The sequence below is a fragment of the Dicentrarchus labrax genome, unplaced genomic scaffold (assembly GCF_905237075.1).
Source record: "Dicentrarchus labrax unplaced genomic scaffold, dlabrax2021, whole genome shotgun sequence".
In the NCBI taxonomy this organism is placed as follows: Eukaryota; Metazoa; Chordata; class Actinopteri; family Moronidae; genus Dicentrarchus; species Dicentrarchus labrax.
The window spans coordinates 21,077,026-21,102,030 of record NW_026136721.1 but is presented as its reverse complement, the minus strand read 5'-3'; the positions used below and the strand labels follow the sequence as shown (position 1 = coordinate 21,102,030).

At 40.4% G+C, this 25,005-nt stretch overlaps 1 protein-coding gene across 3 annotated transcripts in view; it reads left to right on the top strand.

The window, feature by feature from the left end:
- mast1a (microtubule associated serine/threonine kinase 1a) overlaps positions 1-25,005 on the top strand; it is a 72,834-nt gene that overhangs the window by 14,040 nt on the left and 33,789 nt on the right. For 2 of the 3 annotated variants that reach the window (XM_051383733.1, XM_051383732.1), the window contains exons 3-5: positions 21,461-21,549; positions 22,610-22,685; positions 23,217-23,289. In XM_051383733.1, the coding sequence (XP_051239693.1) occupies positions 21,461-21,549; positions 22,610-22,685; positions 23,217-23,289 (238 nt within the window). Of the gene's footprint in view, positions 1-6,212; positions 6,662-21,460; positions 21,550-22,609; positions 22,686-23,216; positions 23,290-25,005 lie in introns of those variants that run through there. The other variant, XM_051383734.1, reaches the window with a different exon arrangement.

Below are 25,005 nucleotides of genomic sequence, written 5' to 3'. Positions count from 1 at the left end.
AACACTGCAGCCAGTTCTATTTGTTATAGTGTACCGCGCTCCTGGACCGTACTCTGACTTTATATCTGAATTTTCAGAGTTTCTATCAAGCTTAGTCCTTAAATCAGATAAAGTAATTATTGTAGGTGATTTTAATATTCATGTGGATGTTGACAATGACAGCCTTAGTAATGCATTTATATCATTAATAGACTCAATTGGCTTCTGTCAGAGTGTAAATAAACCAACTCATTGTTTTAATCACACTCTTGACCTTGTTCTATCATATGGCATTGATATTGAACATTTAATAGTCTTCCCACATAATCCTTTCCTATCTGACCATTATTTAATAACTTTTGAATTCATACTATTAGATTATAAGCCATTAGGCAAAACTTCCTACAGCAGATGTCTATCTGACAGTGCTGTAGCTAAATTTAAGGAGGAGATTCCTTCAGTGTTTAATTCAATGCCATGTCTGAATTTAACAGAGTCCTATAACAACTTTAGTCCCTCTGAAATTGATAATCTTGTCGATAGTGCTACAGGCTCACTACGATCAACATTAGACTCTATCGCTCCTATAAAAGGAAATTATTAAAACATAGGAGACTAGCACCTTGGTATAACCACCAAACCCGCCAGTTAAAGCAAATAGCTAGGAAATCTGAAAGGAAATGGCGCTCTTCCAAATTATCAGAATATCGCTCAAATTGGCAAGATGATCTTAAGATTTATAGAAAGGCCCTCCGTAATGCCAGACGAGCCTATTACTCAGCACTAATAGAAGAAAATAAGAACAACCCTAGGTTCCTCTTCAGCACTGTAGCCAGGCTGACAGAGAGTCACAGCTCTATCGAGCCACATATCCCCATAAACTTAAGTAGCAATGACTTCATGAGCTTCTTCTATAATAAAATTATTATTATTAGAGAAAAATTAATCACCAACTGCCATCAACAGTTATCAGTGGCTCTCCAAGTTCAGGGACTTCTGTCAATGTAAACTTAGATGTATATTTAGACTGTTTTTCTGCTATCGATCTTCATCAGTTAACTTCAATCATTTCTTCATCGAAGCCATCAACCTGTCTGTTAGACCCGATCCCAACTAGGCTGCTTAAAGAAGTTGTTCCCTTAATTGGCACTTCTTTACTGGATATGATTAATCTTTCTTTATTATCAGGATATGTACCACAGTCCTTTAAAGTAGCTGTAATTAAACCCCTTCTTAAAAGTCTACTCTTGACCCAGGGGTTTTAGCCAACTATAGACCGATTTCTAACCTCCCGTTCCTCTCTAAGATTCTGGAGAAAGTAGTCGCCAAAGAGTTGTGTGACTTTCTACATAACAATAGTTTATTTGAGGATTTTCAGTCAGGATTTAGAGTTCATCATAGCACAGAGACAGCTCTGGTTAAAGTTAATAATGACCTTCTGATTGCTTCTGACAATGGACTTGTCTCTGTACTTGTATTATTAGATCTTAGTGCTGCATTTGACACCATTGACCATGATATTCTTTTACAGAGACTTGAGCATCAAATTGGCATTAAAGGAACTGCCCTAACCTGGTTTAAGTCATACTTATCAGATCGTACTCAGTTTGTACATGTTAACGATGAATCCTCCATAAATACTAAAGTTAGTCATGGAGTTCCACAAGGTTCTGTACTTGGACCAATACTATTTACTTTATATATGCTCCCTTTAGGCAACATTATTAGGAATCACTCCATTAACTTTCACTGTTATGCAGATGATACGCAGTTATATCTATCAATCAAACCCAATGAAATTAATCAATTATCTAAATTACAAACATGTCTTAAGGACATAAATCCTGGATGACCTGCAATTTTCTGATGTTAAACTCAGAAAAAACCGAAATTCTTGTTCTTGGCCCCAAAACCTTAGAGACTCATTGTCTAAAGATATAGTCACTCTAGATGGCATTAACTTGGCCTCTAGCACCACTGTCAGGAATCTTGGAGTTATCTTTGATCAGGATTTGTCATTTAACTCCCACATAAAGCAGACCTCTAGGACTGCCTTCTTTCATTTACGTAATATTAGAAAAATTAGACACATACTATCACAGACAGATGCAGAAAACTAATCCATGCATTTGTTACTTCAAGGCTGGATTACTGCAACTCTTTATTATCAGGTTGCCCCAATAAGTCCATTAAAACGCTCCAATTAATTCAGAACGCTGCAGCGAGTACTGACAGGAACTAGAAAAGAGATCACATCTCTCCTGTACTAGCTACTCTGCATTGGCTCCCTATAAAATGTAGAATTGAATTTAAAATACTCCTCCTCACCTATAAAGCTCTTCATGGTCAGGCCCCTTCATATCTTAAAGAGCTCATAGTACCCTATTACCCCACTAGAACACTACGTTCTCTGAATGCTGGGCTACTTGTGGTTCCTATAGTTCTAAAAGTAGAACAGGAGCCAGAGCCTTCAGTTACCAAGCTCCTCTCCTGTGGAACCAGCTTCCAGTTGTGGTTCGGGAGGCAGACACCCTCACCACTTTCAAGAGTAGGCTTAAGACATTCCTCTTTGATAAAGCTTATAGTTAGGGCTGGATCAGGTGGTCCTGAACCATCCCTTAGTTGTGTGCTATAGGCCTAGACTATCGGGGATTTCCCATGGTGCACTGAGCTACTCTCTCTCTCTCTTTCTGCACTCGTTCATGTCCCTTTAATGCATGTTACTAACTCCACTTCTTCCCCGGAGTTCTTGTGCTTCTCGTCTCGCAGGTTCTCATGGATCCTGGTGGAGCCTCCTGCCATGGTCCTGCTTGACTGCCATTGCCAATACTGTTGTTGCTGTGCACCTGTCTGTCTGTCTGTGTCTTTTCTTTCTCTTCTCTCACCCCAACTGGTCGAGACAGCGACCACCCACCTAGAGCCGGAGGATCTGTCCTAGGTTTCTGCCTTTTAACAGGCAGTTTTTCCTTGCCCTTGTGCCAAGTGCTTGCTCATGGTGGTACTGTTGGGTCTCTGTAATTAATGTTAAAGGTTCGTCTAGACCTGCTCTATTTGAAAAGTGTCCTGAGATAACTTCTGTTATGAATTGGCGCTATACAAATAAAATTGAATTGAATTGAATTGAATTGAATTGAATCTCTTGTTGTATTATACGAGTCTCTGTCCATGGTGCTGAAATGAAACTCACCATTCTTGTAGGAGAGGTGCACAATGTATTTGTCACGCTTTTACTCAAATCACTCTCTCTTTCTCTTTCTGTGTATCCACCATGAAAATATGACTGAAAAGATGACTTTTTTGATAAAGTGACATTAGTTTGGAGCATTTGTCGCTGGCAGCATTTATTTTGCTACATCTTAATTACTGTTCACATACTGACAATATCCATTGTTCAATATCTTACTGGTGTGAATTGTATCTTCTACTCTTAATGTTGGTTTTGGAAAGCCACAGAGCTGGCTGCTGCTGTTGCTGCTAAAAGAACTTCACATATCAGGCAGAATTTGGAAAAGTGTCTTATGTCAGCTCAAAATGCTGTCTGAAAATGCCTTTGAACATGAGGGAGGGTGTAATTTTCCGCAAAATGCTTACACTTTGCCGTCATCATTTCAAGTGTTGAAATCCTTGATATTTCTTTGAAATTGCTGTAGTCCAGAGCCATGCCTTTTTTTTTTTCTTTTCACTCTACTTACTCGGCTTGCCCACTTTTGTTCTGTGTGAGCAGAATGCGAATCATGTACTCTGGCATATGTCTGTTTATGATGTAAACAGTTATTGTTGCACTGAGGGTGCTGGCAGTTCAGGATGTGGTAGATGTGAATCATGGCTTTAATTCCCCGTATTGAGTTGTGTTTTTATTTAACTTTTATTTGTGTGTGTAGTTGTCTATTTAATATTCTGTATGCATTTTACTCTGCAGCGGTACTGTCTGGCAGCAATAGCCTGATGATGCTAGGTTATACATGCCAGGGGTATTTAATGTGTAATTACAATTTACTGCCTTACTCGGTTTGGCCACATGCTTTTGCGTGTGTGTGTCAGTGAGCTAGCGTGCAGCAAGCATGTGTCCCTGACTGCTGTCATCGGGTGTGTTTTGCCCCTGACCTCTGACCCGTGTGGCGGGGTGGCAGATGTCACAGCATGACATGAAGGAGACACTGGAGCTGGTGGCTCACGGTCAACTCTCTCAGCTGCACCACCGCCTCCCCCACCCCCATTGGATTTCTCTACACACATTCTCCTGTGGGTGGAGCTGGAGTTTTATTCTCTGGGCGTCATGACTGGGCATTCATGGCAGAACGAGAGTAAAGTGACCTGAAGGACAAACGGGTCACCGAATACTTACATCCTGAAAAGCCTGAAAGAAAGGAGCTCCGACATTACACACAAAAACACACACCATGTCTTCTATATGATATCATTCTGCCCATCCCTGTCTGTGACCCCCCGCTGTGTTTCAGTGATATCACCCCCTGCTCCTCCTCCTCCTCCTCCTCCTCCTCCTCCTCCTCCTCCTCCTCCTCCTCCCCCCATCTCTTTTCTCCCATGTATATTTTATCCTTCCAGACTCCCACATTAGAGACAGCATCCATTATTGAATTACTCCCCTCAGCACTACTGTGCAACTGTCACCCCATGTCAGCTTTAACATTTGGTGGATTTGTTTCAAAGGGAAGGAGGGAGGGCGTACACACAGAGAAATGACATCTCTCTTGGCCGCAGAGCAGCTCCTGTGATATCTAGGACAAATAGACGATGTCCGAGCTCATCCAATATGGCATTTTACTTAAAAAAATAGAACCGAAACTGTGTGTCTCTGCGCATTTGAAAGGATGATGACGTTTTAATTCTACTATTTTTTTTACAGTCAATAAACCCCATGAAAACCTGTGTTAGTCCATCTGTCAATACTTTATTACTTCCCACTCTGTCTGTGGCACCCACAAGCAGAATTGTTCGCCAGTAGGAACAAGTAGATTCAATTAGAGTAGATTCTTTTTAAAAAGGCTCAGTAGTTTCATAAAACAACTGGTACTGTGTAAACAGGAGTAAACTGGCTATTTGTTTGGGACTATTTTCAGCTGCGGATTAATACACGTTTGCTGCTGTAGTGAGTATTTACAACAAAAGAGCAGCGTCTGTGTCTGACTCAAAATAAACTACAGTGCCCATGTTCATCGTAATGAATGATGTCACCCAGGGTGGTTTATTGATGTGTTTTTAAAGGATAAAAATCTGATGCTAAGACCAAAACCAACAATACATTTATCCTAAGGTCATTCTTCTGTGTCATAGACCCGCATTGTTGTCCCAAAACTAGTAAAAGCACATAAACACGGTTGCACTGGATGATCCTCCATTACGATGAACATGGACACACTGGATTATTTTGAGTTAATCCCACAGATGCCAAAATTCTGTAAAATACACTCACTATATCAACAAAACCCCTTCAACAAATGTACAATTTACTCTTGTGACATTTGCTCAGAACTACAGTGCCCAGGAAATTATTTTTAATACGTTTTTTTTTTTTTTCACTGAAATCATTTGGTGGATATTTGCGTCTTTAGTGGGAGCAAATGGGCTTACAGTTTGGGGAAGTCAGAAAGCATTGAGAGGCAGACTAATGCACTGTTGGTTTTTGGTCTTTTCATGGGGTTTATTGTCAATAACAAAAACAGAGAATCTCACAAGCCTTATCCTTTAATAGCTTTTGGACAACAATGGAGGTCTACAACGGCACAGAAGAATAAACTATATCAAGCTTTTGGCTACACAGATAAATCTTCTTAGTAGGACCAATAATCTTTATTTTAGTCTTTTTTTGGAATTTATTGACAGTAAGGAAAATACCCCCATCCTTCTCCTTCCATGGCCCTTTTTAATAACGTCACTGCAAGTTTAATGAACGAACAAGCTGTAGCGCACACAAAGCCACGGAGAATAACACACTGTCACATTTAAAAACCTCACAGTCCCTCTGTCTCTCCTTTCCTCATCTTGTCATTCACATTAGTCTTCACTTCGCTGCTCCCTCATGTCTCCACCTCTGATTGGCTTTTCACTCTCTTTCTTGCTTCTCTTTCTCTCTCTTTCATACTATATAAACCTACATTAACCCCCCCTCCCCTTTCCCTTTTTTCTGTTCTCTCTCTCTCTCTCTCTCTCTCTCTCTCTCTCTCTCTCTCTCTCTCTCTCTCCCTGCCCCCATTCCTCCCCCCATCGCTCTGTCGCTCTCCACTTCCTGGCTTGGCACGATACCCTTGAGAGCAGCCCCACAATCCTCTCTCCTTCTGAGAGGGATGCTCGGCAGCCTGTTCCCCTCTCTCCATCTCTTTCCCTCTTTCTCTGCCCTTAAGTCTCTTGTTTTCCTCTGTCTGTGACATAGCTGACATTTTCCAAATCTTTCTAATCATTTAATCTCTCTCTTGCATACACTCTTGCACACGTACTCACGTGTATAGAGTCACGGCGAGACATCGGTGAGTGTGTGTGAGTGCATGTGTTTAACTGGCCAGAGGAGGCTGACATGCCGGCGTGGAGCGTAATCGCTGCCTCTTGACTGCCTGTGTGTGTGTGTGTGTGTGTGTGTGTGTGTGTGTGTGGAGGCTCAGCTGCTCTCATGCTCATCTGCCAACACAGCCTCTACTGCTAGCAACATGTTTCGACGCACAAAAAGGTAAACGGCAACAATCTAACAATCTGTCTCCGTGCAGTCTTTGTGACCGGTGTGGTGCCCTGCTGTTGTTAGTGTGTGTTGATTCATCGGAGGAGGTGGTTGTGTTTTTCCATGATGTTTCCGTTGTCCCTGCCAGCTATCATGCTGTCTCACAGTTGTCTCCCTGTCTCCATTTAGCTCCAGCAATATGGTGTGTGCGCTTGTGTGTGTGTTTTATGTCTTTACGTGCATGTGTGTATATGTAATGTGATTTTCTGCATACAGTATGTTTTTACATCTGATAAGTACATGCCTGTAGGGCTTTTAAAGTGCATCGAGGTTTAATAATTACTTTGCTTCTGTGTGTGTGTGTGTGTGTGTGTGTGTGTGTGTGTGTGTGTGTGTGTGTGTGTGTTATAACAGATCACATCTATAAACTTACTGGATTTGTATTCATTTATATCCTTATGAAGCTTTATTATAGTGATGCACATGTGCACAAGGATTTAGTCTGCTTTAGATTATGCCTGGTGATGTCCCACTCTTTCACACACATGTACATGTAGTAGAAGGTATGTGTGCAGTCTGGCAGTAGCCTGTGTGCCAGTGATAACATTATGAAGTGAAGGCATTATTGTCAGTGTCCAGGGAGTGCTTGCTTAGTGGAGAGCCAACAGTGGGCAGTGCTGGAGTGCTGTCTGCGTCTGTCCCGCTCTTCTAACCCCTTCCTCTTCACCTCTTTGTCTCTTATCCACTGTCTCCCTGGCTTTTATTTTCTGTCCGTAATGTCACCTATTTGTCCTCCATCTTTTCCTCTCCTCCCTTACGGAGGAAAATCTTGTGCCTGTTTTCCTTAATTCTTGTTGTGACTGTACTCATTTCCCTCTCTTATCCTCATTGACCCTTCTTCTCCTCTCCTCTCCTCTCCTCTCCCTAATACACAATCTGTACAACCCCTTTAGTCCCTCCTGCGGTGCTTCATTTTAGCTGTCTTCATCTCATCTGATCACAGGGGGATTAGTCTGAGTCTTCACCGTTGCTCCCACTGTGCAGGGAACGAACAGCAGGATATTCTGTATATGACAGGAATAAAGCCTCCCTCTCTCTGACTGTCGGCCACCATGTAGAGTATGAGTGTGTGTTTATGAGAGAGGACGTGTGTGTGTGTGTGTGTGTGTGTGTGCGCGTGCGCGTGCGTGCGTGCGTGCATGCGTGTGTGCGTGTGCAAGAGTTTGTTTAAGCGTGTGTTTGCCTATGAGCCTGTACATGTGTGTTTGCTGTGACCTTGTAAGAGCTTAGCATGTTTACGGGCTGTATTCTGTTTCGTATGTTTTCATAAGTGTGAATTTGCCTGTTCATGAGTGTGCATCAGCAGTGTGACGTAATATTATACTTCACCTGTGTAGAGGTTATTACAATGTTAGTATTTGATGGGACTGCAACTATTGAGGGTGATGTTGAAAATAGTCAAAAGGTAGTTACAATGATATCAAACACAGAAAATAGAATTCCCACACATGTGAGTGTCTTAAACCAGCAAGTGTTGTTAATGAAATGACTTAATGATTCATTTATTATCAAAATTCCTGCCATTTTATTTTCTGTTGCTTGACTAATCAATGATTTGACCAAACATTTTAGCACTAAGCATGATGAGTACTTAGTCTATATTATTGTTTAGTTGTGTGTGTTGAGTAGATTCAGCGTGGCCCGGGACATATTTGTGTACACACTGTTAAAAGAATGTGGCCATTTGCGTCCTAGACCACCTCCGAATGTAGTCCAGGTGAATGTATTTCATTGCATCCTCAAACGCAATAAAATCCTTCACACCTTTACTTAAAGCTGTCCACTTGTGATCGGATCATCCAAGATGCATGCCAGGTGTAAACGGAGCTATAGTCCATGATGGGTTTTCTTGCCCCAGTTTAAGTTTACACTCATAATGATCAATTTCTAAGAACATTATGACCTTCCTGAAGGTCGGATTTATTGCAGGACTGTTGTGTTAGACTGTATCGGTTTTAACTAGTTGTACCTAAAAAACTGGCTACTGAGTGTGTAGCAAAATAATGTTGCTTGTGTTTTGACACAATTTCACATTAGAGAAAATTCTTTTGTATTTCCATTTCTCAAAGTAAGGTATTTAAAAAAGTATTGTTTGTTGGTGTTGGTGCTGAAACTTAAGTATTGTATCAGCACTAGCATGGAACATTTTCAAACAATCCCCACCCCTAATTCTGAGTTATAAATATCATCAGATAATTTATCCCTGGTATTTCTTTTATTCTACTTTTTAATTATCTTGTTCTCTATGCTCTCTCTCTCTTTGCTGCTCTGTGTTGTGTGTGTGTGTGTGTGTGTGTGTGTGTGTGTGTGTGTGTGTGTGTGTGTGTGTGTGCGCATTGTTTTCCTTAGTGCATGTATTTGTGGTGTTGTGGTTGTGGTTTCTTGGCTGGTTGTGGCAATTAAGAGAGATAATGCTTTGTGCCCACTCCCAAACAGATTGAGCTAAAGGAAAAGAACAGTAAAAATGAGTAAGAGACAGAACATGAGGCACGAGACACAGAAAGCAGCAGATCTACAGGAAGAAGAGAGTGGGGTGGGATGAAAGGCTGAGCCTGAGGTAGTGTCTCAGCCTACATTTAAGAGTAACCCACCGGGGTTAACTGAGCCCATGACAATACACTCTCAGCCTCTCAGTCTGCTCGTCTACTTCGTTCCCTCTCACTTGTTCCTCCCACTTGAAGGTAAACTGCTTTGTTTTGTTGTTTTGGCTTTTGAGATCATGAAAGGGAGACAGAGAAACAGGAGGAGCACTAAGGGACTGAAACTGGATGACAAACAAGTAAAGAAGGTTTTAATATGTTTTCTTGCCAAGAACATGAGAATGCACGTCCATCCCACTCACACACAGTATCTACAGTATTATCCCACTCATACATATTGTTACAGTGTACATGATGCAAATGATCCCACTCATTAACAACACCCAGGACATTTCATCCCACATTTCATACACGTTAATGTTCATTTTTCACATGTGAAGCAAAGAAAAAAACCTGTAATTCAGTATAGAGCAATCAAAAATGTATTTAGCATATACCCTCTTCCCTTGACTCATGACATAACACTGCTGATATCTATTATAATTTCACTACAGTGAATATATACACAATCTGCCATCTGCTGGAGTTGCTGTCATCTTTGTGACAGGTAATTCAGGGTATTTTAAGCTTCAGTGCAGCATACATTATGATAATGGACCTGATAACTCATAAGTAGGTACCACAATTATCTACTTTGGCATCAACAAATGAACCATAGTTACAATGAAGCACATACTTGGCAGAGTTATGGCTTTTAGAGCTTACTAAATGAAGGTACTTCCCAGATATTTCTGTACACACATTATGTTAAAAACGAGAGCATGCTTATCTTTTTTCCTTGCAGCGCCAGATGCATGAAGCATGGATGTTGTAGCTTCAGTCCATTGCTTGGCTGGTCTTTTTTAATGAAGTGAAAGATAGTATAGAAAATTAAAACTCCGCTCCATACTCTACTCATGTTGTTTGTATCATGACAGCACCATCTGTCACTGGCTGGTGTTCAGGCTGGCCTTAACCAAAACACACAGACTGTTGGTGGTTTATCTTTGATACTGCAGTGACATGATAACACAGCATATCATATAGAGCCATGAGCTGGAAAACAACTGCATGTGAATGCAGTTTAGCCTTCTGAAAGAACTTATCTGGTAATTTTAAAGAAACATATATAAATCTGCTTAGAGGTAATATTTAGGCCATGTATTTAGGTTAATGTAATTATTGATACTATTCACTTTTCTGGTGGGATGATGTTACTATGGCTATGCTAATCTGATCATAAAGAATTTAACATCAAGTTGATGTTATATTTATGTACACTGCCATCCCTCCTATTATTGCTGGAATTGCAGCCACACTAAGTCTTATCCTTGCATACATTATTGTACATATTAGATCATGGCCGTTATTATCGGATGATACTGACCGATTACAGACGTATCAGTATCGATGTATATGTTATAAAATATGTGCAGATATGAAAAAGGAATATAATGCAGAAAACAATGCTGTGTTGTATTTAACCCTGGATGAAGTAATAACACATTAAGCTTACAGAATGTACTGGATTGTAGAGCTGAAATGATTAGTTCATTAATCATTCACTGACAGTTTATAGATCAAATAATAGAGAAAGTTATTGGTAGATTTATTAATTCTGAAAATGATCTTTGAAGTTAATGGTGTACTGGGGAGAAATTGTAGTGGGAAATTGTAGAAATTATGAAAACAAACCACTCCCCATTTGTTTCTCAACAAAATCACCAGACAATACATTTATCACATTACGTCTGATCTTCTGTTCATGTCGTGTGAAGTTACCATAGAGCTCTAAATCAAAGAATTCACTTCATGCAAACCACAGAGTAAATAATCATCTGATCACAAAATGTCAAAACTGTTCATTTACAGTCGAATCATTCAGCTGTTCCTGAAAGCTTGTTTAAAACCATTAGTGTCATAATTTAAAGTCTAGTAGTATTATACTAGACGTTATATTGAGTTAAGTGTCCTACTGCCATATCCATGCTAACGGTCTTCTAAGAGATAGAAACTGTGGCCTTGCTTGGATGTGAATCCATATGCATTAGCCATAATCAGATTAAATAATTTTAATGTCTATTAGACATGCTGCGAGACTCTCCATTCATGCAAATGAGTACTGCTCATTGAAGGACGTGTTTTATTCATTGAGGTGATGGCTATGGATAATTTTCTGCGAAGAAGGTCACAGTGGGAACAAAGTGAAATGTCATGATCTGGTGATTCAGAGCACTTCTCAGGTCTCCACATACAGTAACTGCAGAGAGCTGAGATAGCAACATCCACAAAGACACAAGGTGGAGAGACTAATGCAGACAAACAAGAAACCAGCAGACAAGAGACTGATAGTGACACATGTAGAAATATCTAGATAGGTCTTTGTACTGCCACAACTTCCTGCTGCATCACTCTGCCCGAGGATACGCTTTCACACCTTTAGAGGACATCTGACAACACCTTCGACTGGAGAGAAGTGTTGTGACTAAAATAGACGTCTGGATGTTTGTTGTGTCCCCTTGTGTTCTATTCATGTGCTGTGCACCGACAGCGGTGTGTTTCAGAGCACTGAATCTTTGGATACCATGGTGTTGAATGCAAGTCACGTCATTTTTAATCATAACCACCATAACCTCAGCTGGGCTGTGTCTCATTTTTATACATTTATAATACAGCTTGGATTTGGGGGAATGTCACTCTCTCACATTTTCAAATCTTAACCTGTGAGTTTAGTAGAGACCTAAACCAAGTAATTAAATCAAGGTATGTCCCAGGGTGTACCATTTGGAAAAAAGAGAATACTCAGCAGGTGATTGGATGAACCATCTGTCTATGACCGTCTATCAATGGCGAACTTCAACCAATCAGATAAATGAACCATATAACATATAATGTTCTTTGCTCTTTTGTCAATAAAGAAATACGTTCTGATGTAACTGATGCTAGCAGCATCTACACTAACCTCTATGGAAGCTGCCCTTGTTGTTTAACCAACAATGTCTTCTTGCTGCGTCACACCTAGCGCCCATTCCCATAGCTGCCAGTACTTCCTCATAGGTAGTTGATCTGATCTGGTACCACAGTAGTTTGGCCACAAATGCAAACATGGAAGCCTGGCAAGATGGATTCTTGCATTATCTCGTGATTTCAAAGATGGCCTTTTGCCTTGTGATGACATCTTGACCTTGATTTGAGTTTATTTTTTTGTCTGAGCTCAAGGGGCGACATTAATCGCATTCTCGTTGAGAATTAGTTCCTCTTTGATAGGGTTTAGACAACAGCTTCAGGCTCTGACAGACTCCACAGACTCCACTATAAAATCAGCAGCCAGCCAGGTGTAGGCACTGGCTAAGCCGGAAATACAGTCTGACTGACAGCCAGCATGTTTCTCATCCACCATTTGGTCAGTTATTTAGGCAGTAAGCTGCCTTGTCTGTATTCAGTCATTCAGCAAGCTTACTTACAAGCTCATTACATAATTGGTCAGTGGCTGTGCTTAGTTATAACCTAGTTTTCGTTATTGAACTGGCACCAAGAGCTATTGTGAACTGAGTATCGCCCCTTAGTCACTGCACTGGGGTGCCAAAATGATTGCTATTTTTCTAATATGCTGAAAAAACTGGGTGACTCAGTCAGTGTTTTATCCTTTCTTGTGACCTTTCTCTGCCTGTTTCTCTTCATAATTTTTTGAACTACATGTTTTCTCTCTTGTACAATTGTGAAGCTATAGTTACGGTTTTGTTATTCTTTGTCATAATTTTTCATGCTTTGCCTCTCTTTCATGGGGCATAACAGCAAAAGCCTCTATTTATGTCTCTCTGTACTACATTGCATAGCAACAACAAAGCCATGTGATTAACCCCTGCAGCAACCCCTAACACCAAGACGGTCCTATCATATGTTTAGTTCTAGTTTCACCCAGATGTTTATGTCTTCTCCCTTCCTCTCTCTCTCTCTCTCTTTTTTTTAACGTCACCTGTTTATCTTCATCTCCTGCCTGTCAGCATCACTCAATCATATCCTCCATCTCCATCTGAATGCCTTATGCTCGATAAATCTGCCCACATGGCCTGATTTGGCCAATTTCCAGAGTTTGGGATCCATCTAGATCCTGGTGGATGTCTCTGACACCGGCAGTGAGAACAGCGGATGTTGCATAATAGGATGCACTAACAGGGACCAGCCTGTTGGTCCAGAAAGCTTTTTTAAAGGGGTAGCGTTTTATCGCTTCCATTTCCATACCATTTCCCACAGTTGTAAACATGCACTCACCTTTAAGAGGTCCTGAGAGGGAGAGAGAGACAGGCAGAGAGCGAGAGAGATGTCACCTGACAGGAAGTGAGCCTGGATGGATCGATGGTGTAACATCAGGAAGGTCTGGTGTCTTCTGTGCCCTGTGAGTCAGCACTTGGGACAGAAGATGACACTATAACTGACAGACAACCAGCAGACACCACACACACACACATGCAGAGTTAATAATCTGCTAGGTAAAACACATTAAGCATGCACAAGCACTCACTCACACCTGTCAGAGACTCACATGTGCATGCAAATGCATAATCAGTAATGGTCCAACAGCACACAACATACACACACACAGAGGGACACACATGTTGATGCCTGCCTCCATAACATCCTACAGACAGTTAAATGTCCTCTCATGATGCGATCACCCCGTCAGTGTCTGCACTTCGAAATTGGCTCATTCCTTTAATTGATTTTGCGTAATGTGGAACTGTTCTGTTTAAATGGCCTGGTGGTCGGCGCTGCTGTGTTCTTATCAGTGATCATCCGTTATAATGAATGTGCTCAGCTGTCTGGGCCATAATATAAACCTGTCAGAGGCCTTTTTGTTTGTGGACAGAGCTTCCCAGCAGCAGAAGACTGCCCCATCATGAGAAGTCATTTAGGAAGTAATTACGGAGGACAAAAGAGATACAATGCTTTATTTATTTATAAATGAGAACAAAGATAATGGAAGATTGGCAGTTGTTTTTACTTTCAAGAAAATCATCAGTAAGGATGACATTGGAAAAATACTACAATATAATACTGAGGATGATATTTACATTTATTTATAAATAAAGATCTGTTTTCAGTGAGAAACTGTAAAATACTAATAATAATAGATATAATAATAGAATAATAGATTTCCCCTGTCTTTTAAATCCAAATCTACAACATTTATCCGCTGAATGGCCACTTTAATTTAATTTTCCGCTCCCTATTATTCAGTGTTGTTTACTGGTCAAAGCTCAGAACAGAATGCAGTGATTCTTTTCAACTTCAGTAGGTCAACAGGTCATTGTAAGTAATATAGGTTTTTAAAATACAACAATATAAAGGTGAACTTTACAGCATTATACCTGCAGCTTGTTAACATTGTCATTGTGAGTACGCTGTGCTTAAGTATAACCTCACAGAGCTGCCTACATAGTCTTGTTAAAAAACGTTTCCTGTGAGCACCAGCTGACACAAGTTTTATTATCCTTTGGGGGGGCTTTTATTGCCTTTAATCGACAGTGACAGCTGAAGTGTGACAGGAAAGGCGGAAAGAGAGAGAGGGGATGACACGCAGCAAAGGGCCACAGATCAGAGTTGAACCAATGGTTAAGGATTAAGCCTTGGTACATGGGGCGAGAGCTCGACCAGGTGAGCTACCCAGGCGCTCCAAGTTTTATTTTTAATCTATGGGATCACTACTGGTGTAAATTAGATGATTTGTTCTTCTGTTATTTAGCATAGTTTGATTAGAGTATTAAAATAACACAGGTCTTATTTGTGTAGTTTTTCAACAGCATCATTGTCCCTTGTACTTGTCAGATTATTGCTAACATCCGGGTACAAGGTGACATTGTTAAAAAGATGTCAGACGGGACAAGAAAAACATGAGTCGTCGCACCATCAGACATGTTTTAAATAAACCTTCTAGGTCAGTTTACAGACTTTCTCCATCGACTTTGACTTAACCTATTTGCTGTAGCTGACTACATTTATCGTTTTCCTGTGCAATGAGGGATTACTTTATATATTTCAAATGTGCTCTCCTTCAGTTATCTACAAATATAGTTGTTTAGTTAATATTGCTACTATTGCTTTATTACTGCTTTGACCACTTGTGTTTCTTGCTCCATCTTTATTGTAGCCGTGTTGTTGTGCTCTCAGTTCACAGCAACCACCTGGGTGAGTACAATGCTATTGTACCCAGTAGCATTGTACTAATTAACCAGCCTTAGCTTATTTTTATATTTGGGCAGGTCCCTCATGTACTTGTTCCACCCTAACTCGTAACTTACAACTGAGGGAGTGTAGCATCAGTAAGCATGAAATGTGTGGTTTTAATGACCTGTATGATGTGATGTTGTTTGTGCTACTTTTATTCTGTAATGAGTGTAGACAGTTTGAGACTGAGTTTTAGGGCAGTGTTAAGGGAACACTGTGAGTTTGTGTTTTCCAACGAATGTGTGCACATTCATGGGCATGTGTGTGTGAGAGACTAATGGCCCAGTGCCAGCCAAAGGCCTGCGGGGGGATAATTGCTCGTCAAAGCTTCTGCACAAGTCATTGCCACAGATTTAACCTCTGACCCCCCCCACAGCGGGCTGACCAGAGCATTGTAGCCAATGACGGCCCTGGGTTTTATTATTGGGAGGAGGGAGACACAGGCAGGGCTGTCACATCTGTGTGTCTGTGTTTGTGTTTGTGGTTTTAGCTCTTTCTGTTTCTCTGTTGGTTACCTTTTGACATTGTCTCTTCATATTATCCTCTTAACATTGCCATGTCACCATGCAAACCTACCACCTACAAAATACCTTTATATACCATTCATTTGATTTGTTTTGGAGGAAATCATAATTGGTGTCGCGATGATAGTGAGAAGGTTGGGTTGGATTAGTTGAGCATACAAAGCACATGACTTTGATACTGGAGACTTGAATACACAACCTGTGTCCCCTGTGTTAAGTTTAGACCAATAAAGCACTTAAACTCTTAGTTAAAGCAGTATGAATTGATTTTGTGTCCCCTCAGGCAGCAGAACAAACTCACAACACAGCTTTGATGTGTTATGTAGCAAGGTTTTATTATAAAGTTCTTATTGCTAACATGTCCAATAGTCACTTTCTTTTGGTTCTGTTCTTTGTCTTCACTTACTGCTGAGGGAAACATCTGTCTGTTTAGCTACTGAATGCTCCACTATGATCACCAGCTTGTCGCTAACTGTGTCTGTGTGCTGTTTGGTGCTGAGCAGATAGTGAACAGTGGGTTTATCAGAGCTGATGAACAGTAACAAAACCAAAACAATCAGCTGAAAGACGCTAAAAGCTGAGGGGAAACAGCAGACTAAAAGCATCTCATTTTGTGCTTCAAGTCTGCGTAGAATGTTTAAGTTCACAGTCTTTATCTAAACTTGGCTTTCTTTGATTTGCCAAAACATAACCATAAAAAGCCAAAAGCACATTTTATTGGGAAAACAAATGATATGTGTTGACATTGAACATTGTACAGATACATTCAGTATGAACATTTTGTGTTGGCAGTGAGCAGTTTGTGGATATAATATAAATGTTTCTTATTATGTCATAACAAATGTAATTCAGCCATTGTCATTTCTTTCTTTCTTTCTTTCTTTCTTTCTTTCTTTCTTTCTTTCTTTCTTTCTTTCTTTCTTTCTTGTCATTATGTGTCTTGAAACCACCTGGACACAGAAACCTCCTGTATCCTTCAAAAAACATTGACTTGCATTCCACCTTTTGACAGACTCATCCAGACACGGCTGACACTATCACACGTACACACTTTGTTTCTCTCTCTCTCTCACATATTAAAAGTTGTTTCTCACTCGCAGCTTTCTCATCAGCTCTGGTGTCCATCAACAGAGGCCCACACAATAGCAGCATGCACCATTGACCCCAATGAATCATACTCTGTCTGACTGACAGCACTACGCTCCTCGCCACTACTCCTCTGTCACATACAGATTGAGCCTGCATGATGGATTACACAATGGATTATGATGGATTATAAGACTGGAATTCACATAAAAACACACAAACACTCTTTGGCTCAACCATATCCACAGACACTGACTCACACGGTGTATTTTTTGGAATTTACTGGCCTTTGATTAGTCTGATGCTCACCTTCATCATTTTATTTGTTTAACACAAGTTGTCTCTTTCTTGCTGTGTGCTCTGGTGAAAACGGGAAAAAAAGGAAAGATTTGGAGATGTCACTGTTTGCTTCTTTTGAGTGTGACTCTACATCTGTTGCTATGGTAACGTTGTACATTCCTCTTCCCTCTCGTCTCTCCTCTTCATCTTTCTTCTTCTTGGTCAATTCATTATGGATAGCGAGAAGTTGTTCTTGATTAACCTAATTGGATCTGAACGGGTTTGAATATTTAAAAGGAGAGCGTCTCGTTTTCAGTAAGGCTTTCAATTCGGTTTTCAATTCAAAATTCATTTATGCGCAAGTGGACGTCTGAATGAATCCAAATATCACCATCTGCCTGACAAACAGAGGAGGTGGGGGATGATACACTGCAGGACTGAGTGTGTGTTTGTGTTTTATCACAAACCTAGAGCTTCAGATTTATGATTCAAAGATGGCAACGTGCAGCATATTAACGGTTTCTATCACACACACACACACACACACACACACACACACACACACACACACACACACACACCTTCTTAACCAGATTGAGGCAGGATGAGGCCAGGCTGCATGACCATAACTGTGACAGAGTGATTTAAAGTCACATTCACACACACATCACATTCCCACTTCTCTTATCTTCTTTGCTTTTCCAGTCAAGTGAATCTACAGCATGTTAGTCATAATTTCTTACTGCCGCCTATTGCTCCTGTGCTGTAACCTTCACTGACTGCCACCGCTGTGACAGCTAATTATATGGCCAGGATCTCGGGGCAGAACAGTGAACAAGACAGGTTAATATGAACATCTTCTTAAATATGTTGTCCTGTCTTTCTGATGTGCTAAAGAAGTAAGTATAGTGAAATACTACTTACTGTTTACATTTGACTGTTTAAGTCTAAGAGAAATATGGACCAAGTATTGCAGTTATTAGGATAATAGTTTTTATATGTATAATGTAATATTGTAAGATAGATACACCTTTCTCTACATAACAAATGCAGATACTACAGTACTACTTTCTGTGTGACCTTGTAATTTTGTTTCATTACCGCAACCTTTCTGCAAATTTGACCACAAGTTTAACTAATCATAGCAGTCCCTCACACAAAACATTGAGCTATATGTCACCAAACTTACTTACTTGCTTTTACGCCTGCCCCGTTTTCAGTTTTGTGACATTGCATTTTCCAGCTAATCCAAAGCTTCTTAATAGTATATTTAGCTTAATTTTGTTGCTTTGTAGAAAATACCCCCCATGTTCACTCTTTTATTTACAAATAAAGCATTTTGACAGGCACAGTTAGAGACTAGTAAACATAATGGAGCATTTAGCAGCTGAAGAGTCTTATTTCCCTCTAAAGCTGGTGGAGACCAAAACAGAGCTAAAAGGGATTATTGGACTTCCATTTATCAGGGGAACACAAACATATCCTAATGTTACTGGATGTGTAAGTAGGCAGCTGCTACTAACACATCTCCATACCAACTTTACAAGATGATGATGATGATATAGCAGTATTGTGTTTACAGGTTTTTACACCAAATGGCCTAAGATAAAATCAACCTATGCAGGCTGATTTTTACTTTGATTTGTCACCCATTTGTTATTAAACATATCCAACAAAACAAACTCAAATTAACCAGTTTGCAGCGTAGCCACAAGGCACTGTGTTGAGGCGATGGTATAATTCTCTCCCCTCTCAATTTAGTAAGCCCCAAGTCTAAAATTTAACAATACCTTGTTTTAGGGGGTTTCCCTCTTTGAACTTTAGTAAATTACTGACTGAAGTCAAAGTGTAACAAGCAGACTGAGAAAAGGTCCACGTCATCCCAAAATAACAGCATACTCTGTGTATGATAGAGGATCCGCAGATGGATGTTTCTGTCCTCCTCTTGCCCCTGCTGCATCTATCATATGTACATCTCATAGTTTGTGCAGGAAGTAACAGGACTCTAATGTGACCTTTACTGGTGATAAATATGTGGCTGGCTGCTGGAGTATAGAGTAAAGAGCAGCACTCCAATTTAACCTTTTTTATTTTTTACAGTACAAATGCTTTGGGCAAGATGCCCTTTTTCAGCATTCATTTAAGATAACAATGTTATAAAGCATAGTGGCTGCAAGAGACTTCTGGCTTTATGGGAAGATTAGATTGCTTTGCCTTAGTGGGTTTTCATTCTGTTACTGTCTTTAATAGTTTAGTTGACTCTATAACCCTAAACAGGGTAGTTAGAGGGGAAGAATGAGTTTTCTTGACTTCCCACATTTCAATTATTCATCAGCCAGAGAGTTAATTTCAAAGAAGGAGAAAGCAGAATGAGAATGAAGCATGACGTAGAAGAAAAAAAGGAAGAGATTATCATAAGTTATCAAAAGATGGTGATGAGATTTACTGAGACCAAAAATAATAAGCACTAAGAAAAAGTCACAGAAACGACGCAGGTATAAGATTAAATTCCTTCCCTGTAATATGTGGTTTGAAACATTAGACACTCCACCTAAAGGTGAATCACTGCCATTTGATGATTCACTGGTAGAGTTGAGCTGCTGTGGATGTGATGAATCATGAATCAAAAGCTAAGAATATGTTCTGGAGTGAAGCTTGACTACCATCTGCTCAAGTGATTCAGCTTTTGATTGAGGACGAGCAGCAGTGAATATGTGGATTTGAGCGTCTACAGGTTAAGGAGCTAGTGAAAGGAAAAACGATTGCAGGCAGGTTCGAGAGCACAACTGTGGTTGAAGGAAAGAGAAATACGACACAGAAAGGAAATCAGAGGAATATACAGTATGCCCTTTCAGTCTCTTCACTTTTTTTGTCGTGCCCCCCCCCTTCTGTTCTCATCTTCTGAGTGCTGTAGCGAAGGACAGCGTTAAGCCACTTCCAGCCCTTCGTCCAAAGCTAATGCATTTCCCTTAAATATTTCAATATGATCCTCCTCTGTTCTGCAAGGTTGAGTACAAGCTCTCCCTCAGCTGGCGCCCACAGAGACGCACTGCCACCGATAAAATCCTGCCAGGGGTTTGATGTCTCAGAGTGCTAGTAAAACAACTGCTGAAGACTTGCATCAAAACGAGGCAGAGATACTGTAAGGGAGGATGTGGGAGGACTGCAAGACGAGGATATAGATTATAGATCGAAGGAGATACATCAAATAACCAACGGTTGTTATGTGGCCGTGCGTTTTTTTCATCGTTATGTGTGCATCTGTGATTTACTGCACTTCTTGTGCAGATGTAGAGCAGTGTGCTGGCTGATGCAACATAGAGCAAACTTGTATTGTTTGTCAGATGTGGTTCTGCTCTGCAAAATCTGGTCTGACAGGCACTCCAGTGAAGCATGCAGGCAAGCACGGAAGGCCTATGAGTAAATCCAATCCACACATGAAAATAACACCTGAAAAATCCACTTCCCACTTTACGAGCTGTTATGTAAGACAAAAAAAACCCTTGTGCATGTGTATGTGTGTGCTCCTTTGTGTAATTGTTCAAAGACACATCCAGTGGCGGCAGCAGGAGCAGCGAGTGAATGGTTCAATAATTTCAGTTTGTCATTATGGTCTATACGTGTCCTCCCTGGTCCTTTTCTTCCTCCCCGCCTGTCTCTCCATCGCCTCATCACTCCTGCCATTATATTTCATGGCAGCAGCCGTCGTGGGGCCGGACCTAGAGGAAATTAAAAATCTTTGCTGCTTTGTCGCTCTCCCCTGTGGGTGGGAGGATGTCAATAAAGTCTTTGAGCATTATGGCCTCATGCACATATGCAGAAAACATACCGTACTCAAGATAAAAAAGCATACACACATACTGTGCTGTAGACTATACATTTACTCAGGGTGACAAGTTAGCACACAGACTCAATGCCAAACAAAGACAAGGTATATTCATTAACCTTGGGGTCACTCAGTTATGTGTGTGACAGCTATCACCCATCTGGTATTGATGGAGCCTTAAATATAATGAAGACAAATATTGACGTGCTCTCTCTTCTCATATATGTTCTAGTTGCAGAACCAGTAACCGGAAAAGCCTCATCCTGACCAGTACATCCCCTACCCTGCCACGGCCGCACTCTCCACTGCCTGGACACATAGGTCAGTATATAAAAGTTATGATAGAGCATGATTAAACAGTATATTGGACTCATTATATATGTTTATTTTATTATTGTCAATTTACCTGTGGTTACTTAAAAAAAAAAAAATTACATAAAATAAGTTAAATAATATGTTTAAAATAATAGAGAAAGCAGACTTTAAAAATAGCATTTGCAGCATAACCACTCGATAACAAATTCTTTTTACTCACTTAGTGGGACTGTGCCACTGTATGTAATCAGTTGCAATCACTCTGTTTGGGGGGGTGGGGGGGCTTGGTGGAAATCTTGACAGAAAGAAATTAAGAAAAAAAACAATTAGCTTTAAAGATAAACTTGACATCGACTGAAAATAAATGTAAGTCTTGTGCTGAATGAAAGGGGAGAATTTAAACCACTGATGATGATTCCCACAGTGGAGAGGCTTATGGATGGGCCCAAGAGTTTCACAAGAATTTAATTTAATTTATGTTTTTATTGAACATTCAATAATGTTTGACCAGATTAAAAGATGATGCAACATCTACTTTAATTACATTTGTATATTACGTTTTCAAACTTCATATAAAAACTGAAAGAACAAGCAGCAAACATCTGAATCACTGTGTTCAAAACTCCATTAAATATGCCGCAGCTGATGAAATTAGAGCTTGCAGTTGCCATTTGTCACCCCGTACGCTTTCCGGCATGTACTTTTTCAAGGTGCACAACAATGAGCAAAATCAAGCACCAAGCAATGGAAAGATGTGTCACTGTAAAGAGAGCTCTAACAAATGCTGACTCATCTTAGCCCCCAGCACAGTCAAAGACAACCAACCCTGGGGTGCCATTAAAAAATATGAAAATCACTATGGAGAGGTGCCATGGAATGAAAATGAAAAGGCCCCTGAATGTACAAGTCTCCAGCATTTCCTTAAAAGTGAGGCTGATTAAATGAAATGGTAATAACTCGTGGAGTGTAGTTACCTGTCACCTAAAATGAATGTAGGTATACTATCCTGCCCAGTAACCCACAGCGTATGTTTTCTGTTGTGTTCTGTCCATATGTATTTTAATAGGAAGCAGTCCGTTGGACAGCCCGCGCAACTTCTCACCAAGCGGACCTGCCCACTTTTCCTTCGCCTCGTCTCGCAGGTTGGCTTCCCTCCTTTATTCACACAAGTCACACATGCAACGAGCGGTGTGAAGTAGTTGAGTGAAAATGTTGATAGGATTACTTTTACACCCACTCACACACTCCTAAGATGCAAAATGAAACTGCGTGCCACTGCCCTGTCTTTGTCGTACGCTGCTCCTGCCGAGCGTCTGTGCGACTGAGGCGTGACAGCAGGCCAAGGTGAATGAAGCGAGGTGCTGGGATTTTGCCCAAACGTGTGTCCCTCATCACTCACTCGGAGGAAGTGTCAGACTCAGGAATGGCTGGAGAAGGCCTGAGGGAAGAGAGGAATAAAAGGAACAAAAAAGTGTAATTGGATAGACTGAAAGGACGTGAAGGTGGTGGAGTGTTTCAGTATAACTGCCGATAGTGTTGTTTGGAGAGTCTAAAATAGAAACTGATATTGGAGTTCTGGCTGTTGAAAGTGATAGAGATAACAGCTTTTATTGTTTTTGACTCTAACATATGTTTTCCATTTTCAACTTTTTTCTTTTCTTTCTTTCGTCAAGGGCTGATGGCCGTAGATGGTCCTTGGCTTCTTTGCCTTCCTCAGGATATGGCACCAATACACCCAGTTCAACGGTAAGTTTAAGAGGAGGAAGAAGGCCATACACTTGTAGCTCCTATGCAGTTGTTTAGTTTTATATTTATTCAGCAGCACTTTTGCACAGGTTATCTTCTTGAGGACCGATCTAACATTTTCTCCCAATACCTCAACCATCTGATTTCCTCCTTGACTGATTTTACAATCTGATATCATTGTTTCGTTTTACCAAAGTTTTAATCTGTTCACTGTGTGATTGCTGGCTGTGTCAGCGGTGCACAGTGATTAAAGCAATGTAACTGATTGCTGAAATTACCCGATTTATCTGTACCCAATCCACTTGATTAAGTCAACACCAATAGCAGTTCTTCATATTGGATAGGATAGGTCTCAGGTCATCATGTGTCTGATATATTTATATATATTCATAGTCAACAGTTAGATATGGAGTTAGCTGTGTGAGTGGCTGAATGAGAGGCAAATTATAAAGCGCTTTATCCTGCAAAGGTTGAGAAGCTCTACATAAGTGCATGTTATTTACCACTCATAGCCAAGAAAGACTTCCAACATCAGCATGTCCACATAAGGCAGCTGTGGCTCAGATGGTAGAGCCTGTTGGCCAGTGCCCTCAAGCAAGATACTGTAACCCCAAATTGTTCCCAGTGTATGTGCACGTAAAAGAAAGTGAGTCACTTCGGACGAAAGCATCTGCCAAATCAAAGCCTGTATCAGAATAGGTGTGTGTTTTCTTTCTTTAAGAGGTTACCAAAATGACTGTCCACACCACAGTTGTGACTGCAGTAGCTGCAACTTTCCTTCAGTTATCGTGTATTATTACTGCAGCAGCCGCTGCACCTTATTCTCTCTCAAATGTAGGATTGAGCTGACTAAGTGTGTCCTTGTAATACAAAACTTGTGACTATCAAACAGGACACCCCAGTGCAGCAGCAGTCTCCTGAAAAGTCCCCTGAAGTACAATGTGAGGCTTCTGGTGATTTTCACAGAGAGATTCTTTCATGTTTCTGGGTTTTTTTTAAATCTTTCATCTCCTTTTTTATCAAAGAGGAGAAAAGTAATTGACACTCACGTGTGGGATCTGTTTTTTCTTCTCTTGATAATTTAGGTCATAAAATCTCATTTAAGTCATAAAATCAACACACAAAACTGTTTTTTAGATTTTTCCTCCAATGTTAGATTGATGAGTTGGGTTTTGTATCCTTTGCATGAATATGTAACTCACTCAGAGAATTTATTTGCATATATTTTCATGCATAAAATCGGTTTGTGCTATTCTGCTTGTAAATGTTCTAAAGTTGCATGTTCTACTTGCTTTGAAATGATTACACGCCAGATATATAACGCCATGCATACACAAACACACACGCCCATGTATTCTTTGACTTTGTACTTGCTGCTGCGAGTCTCGGCTGATTATTTCAGTGCCAGTGCTGAAGAACATGCATTACATGTAAACCAGAACAAAAAATAACTGATCAGTTGCTAAGATATGATCAACCTGATTTATGTGCAGCTGATGACTTGGCTTGTCTTGAAAAACAGTAGAGCAGGGATAATGGAAATGTAACCAGTCTGTATTTCTGCCTGGCATTCTCAAGCTGTTCTAGTGACTATTCCTCCATCCATCACTTTATCCCCAGAGAAGCAGAGATGGATGATAAAGAGGGGCAACACAGACAAATAAAAGCGTGTGTAGGTGGAAGTGAAACTTGTTTTGAAGCAAACAGTGAGACCAC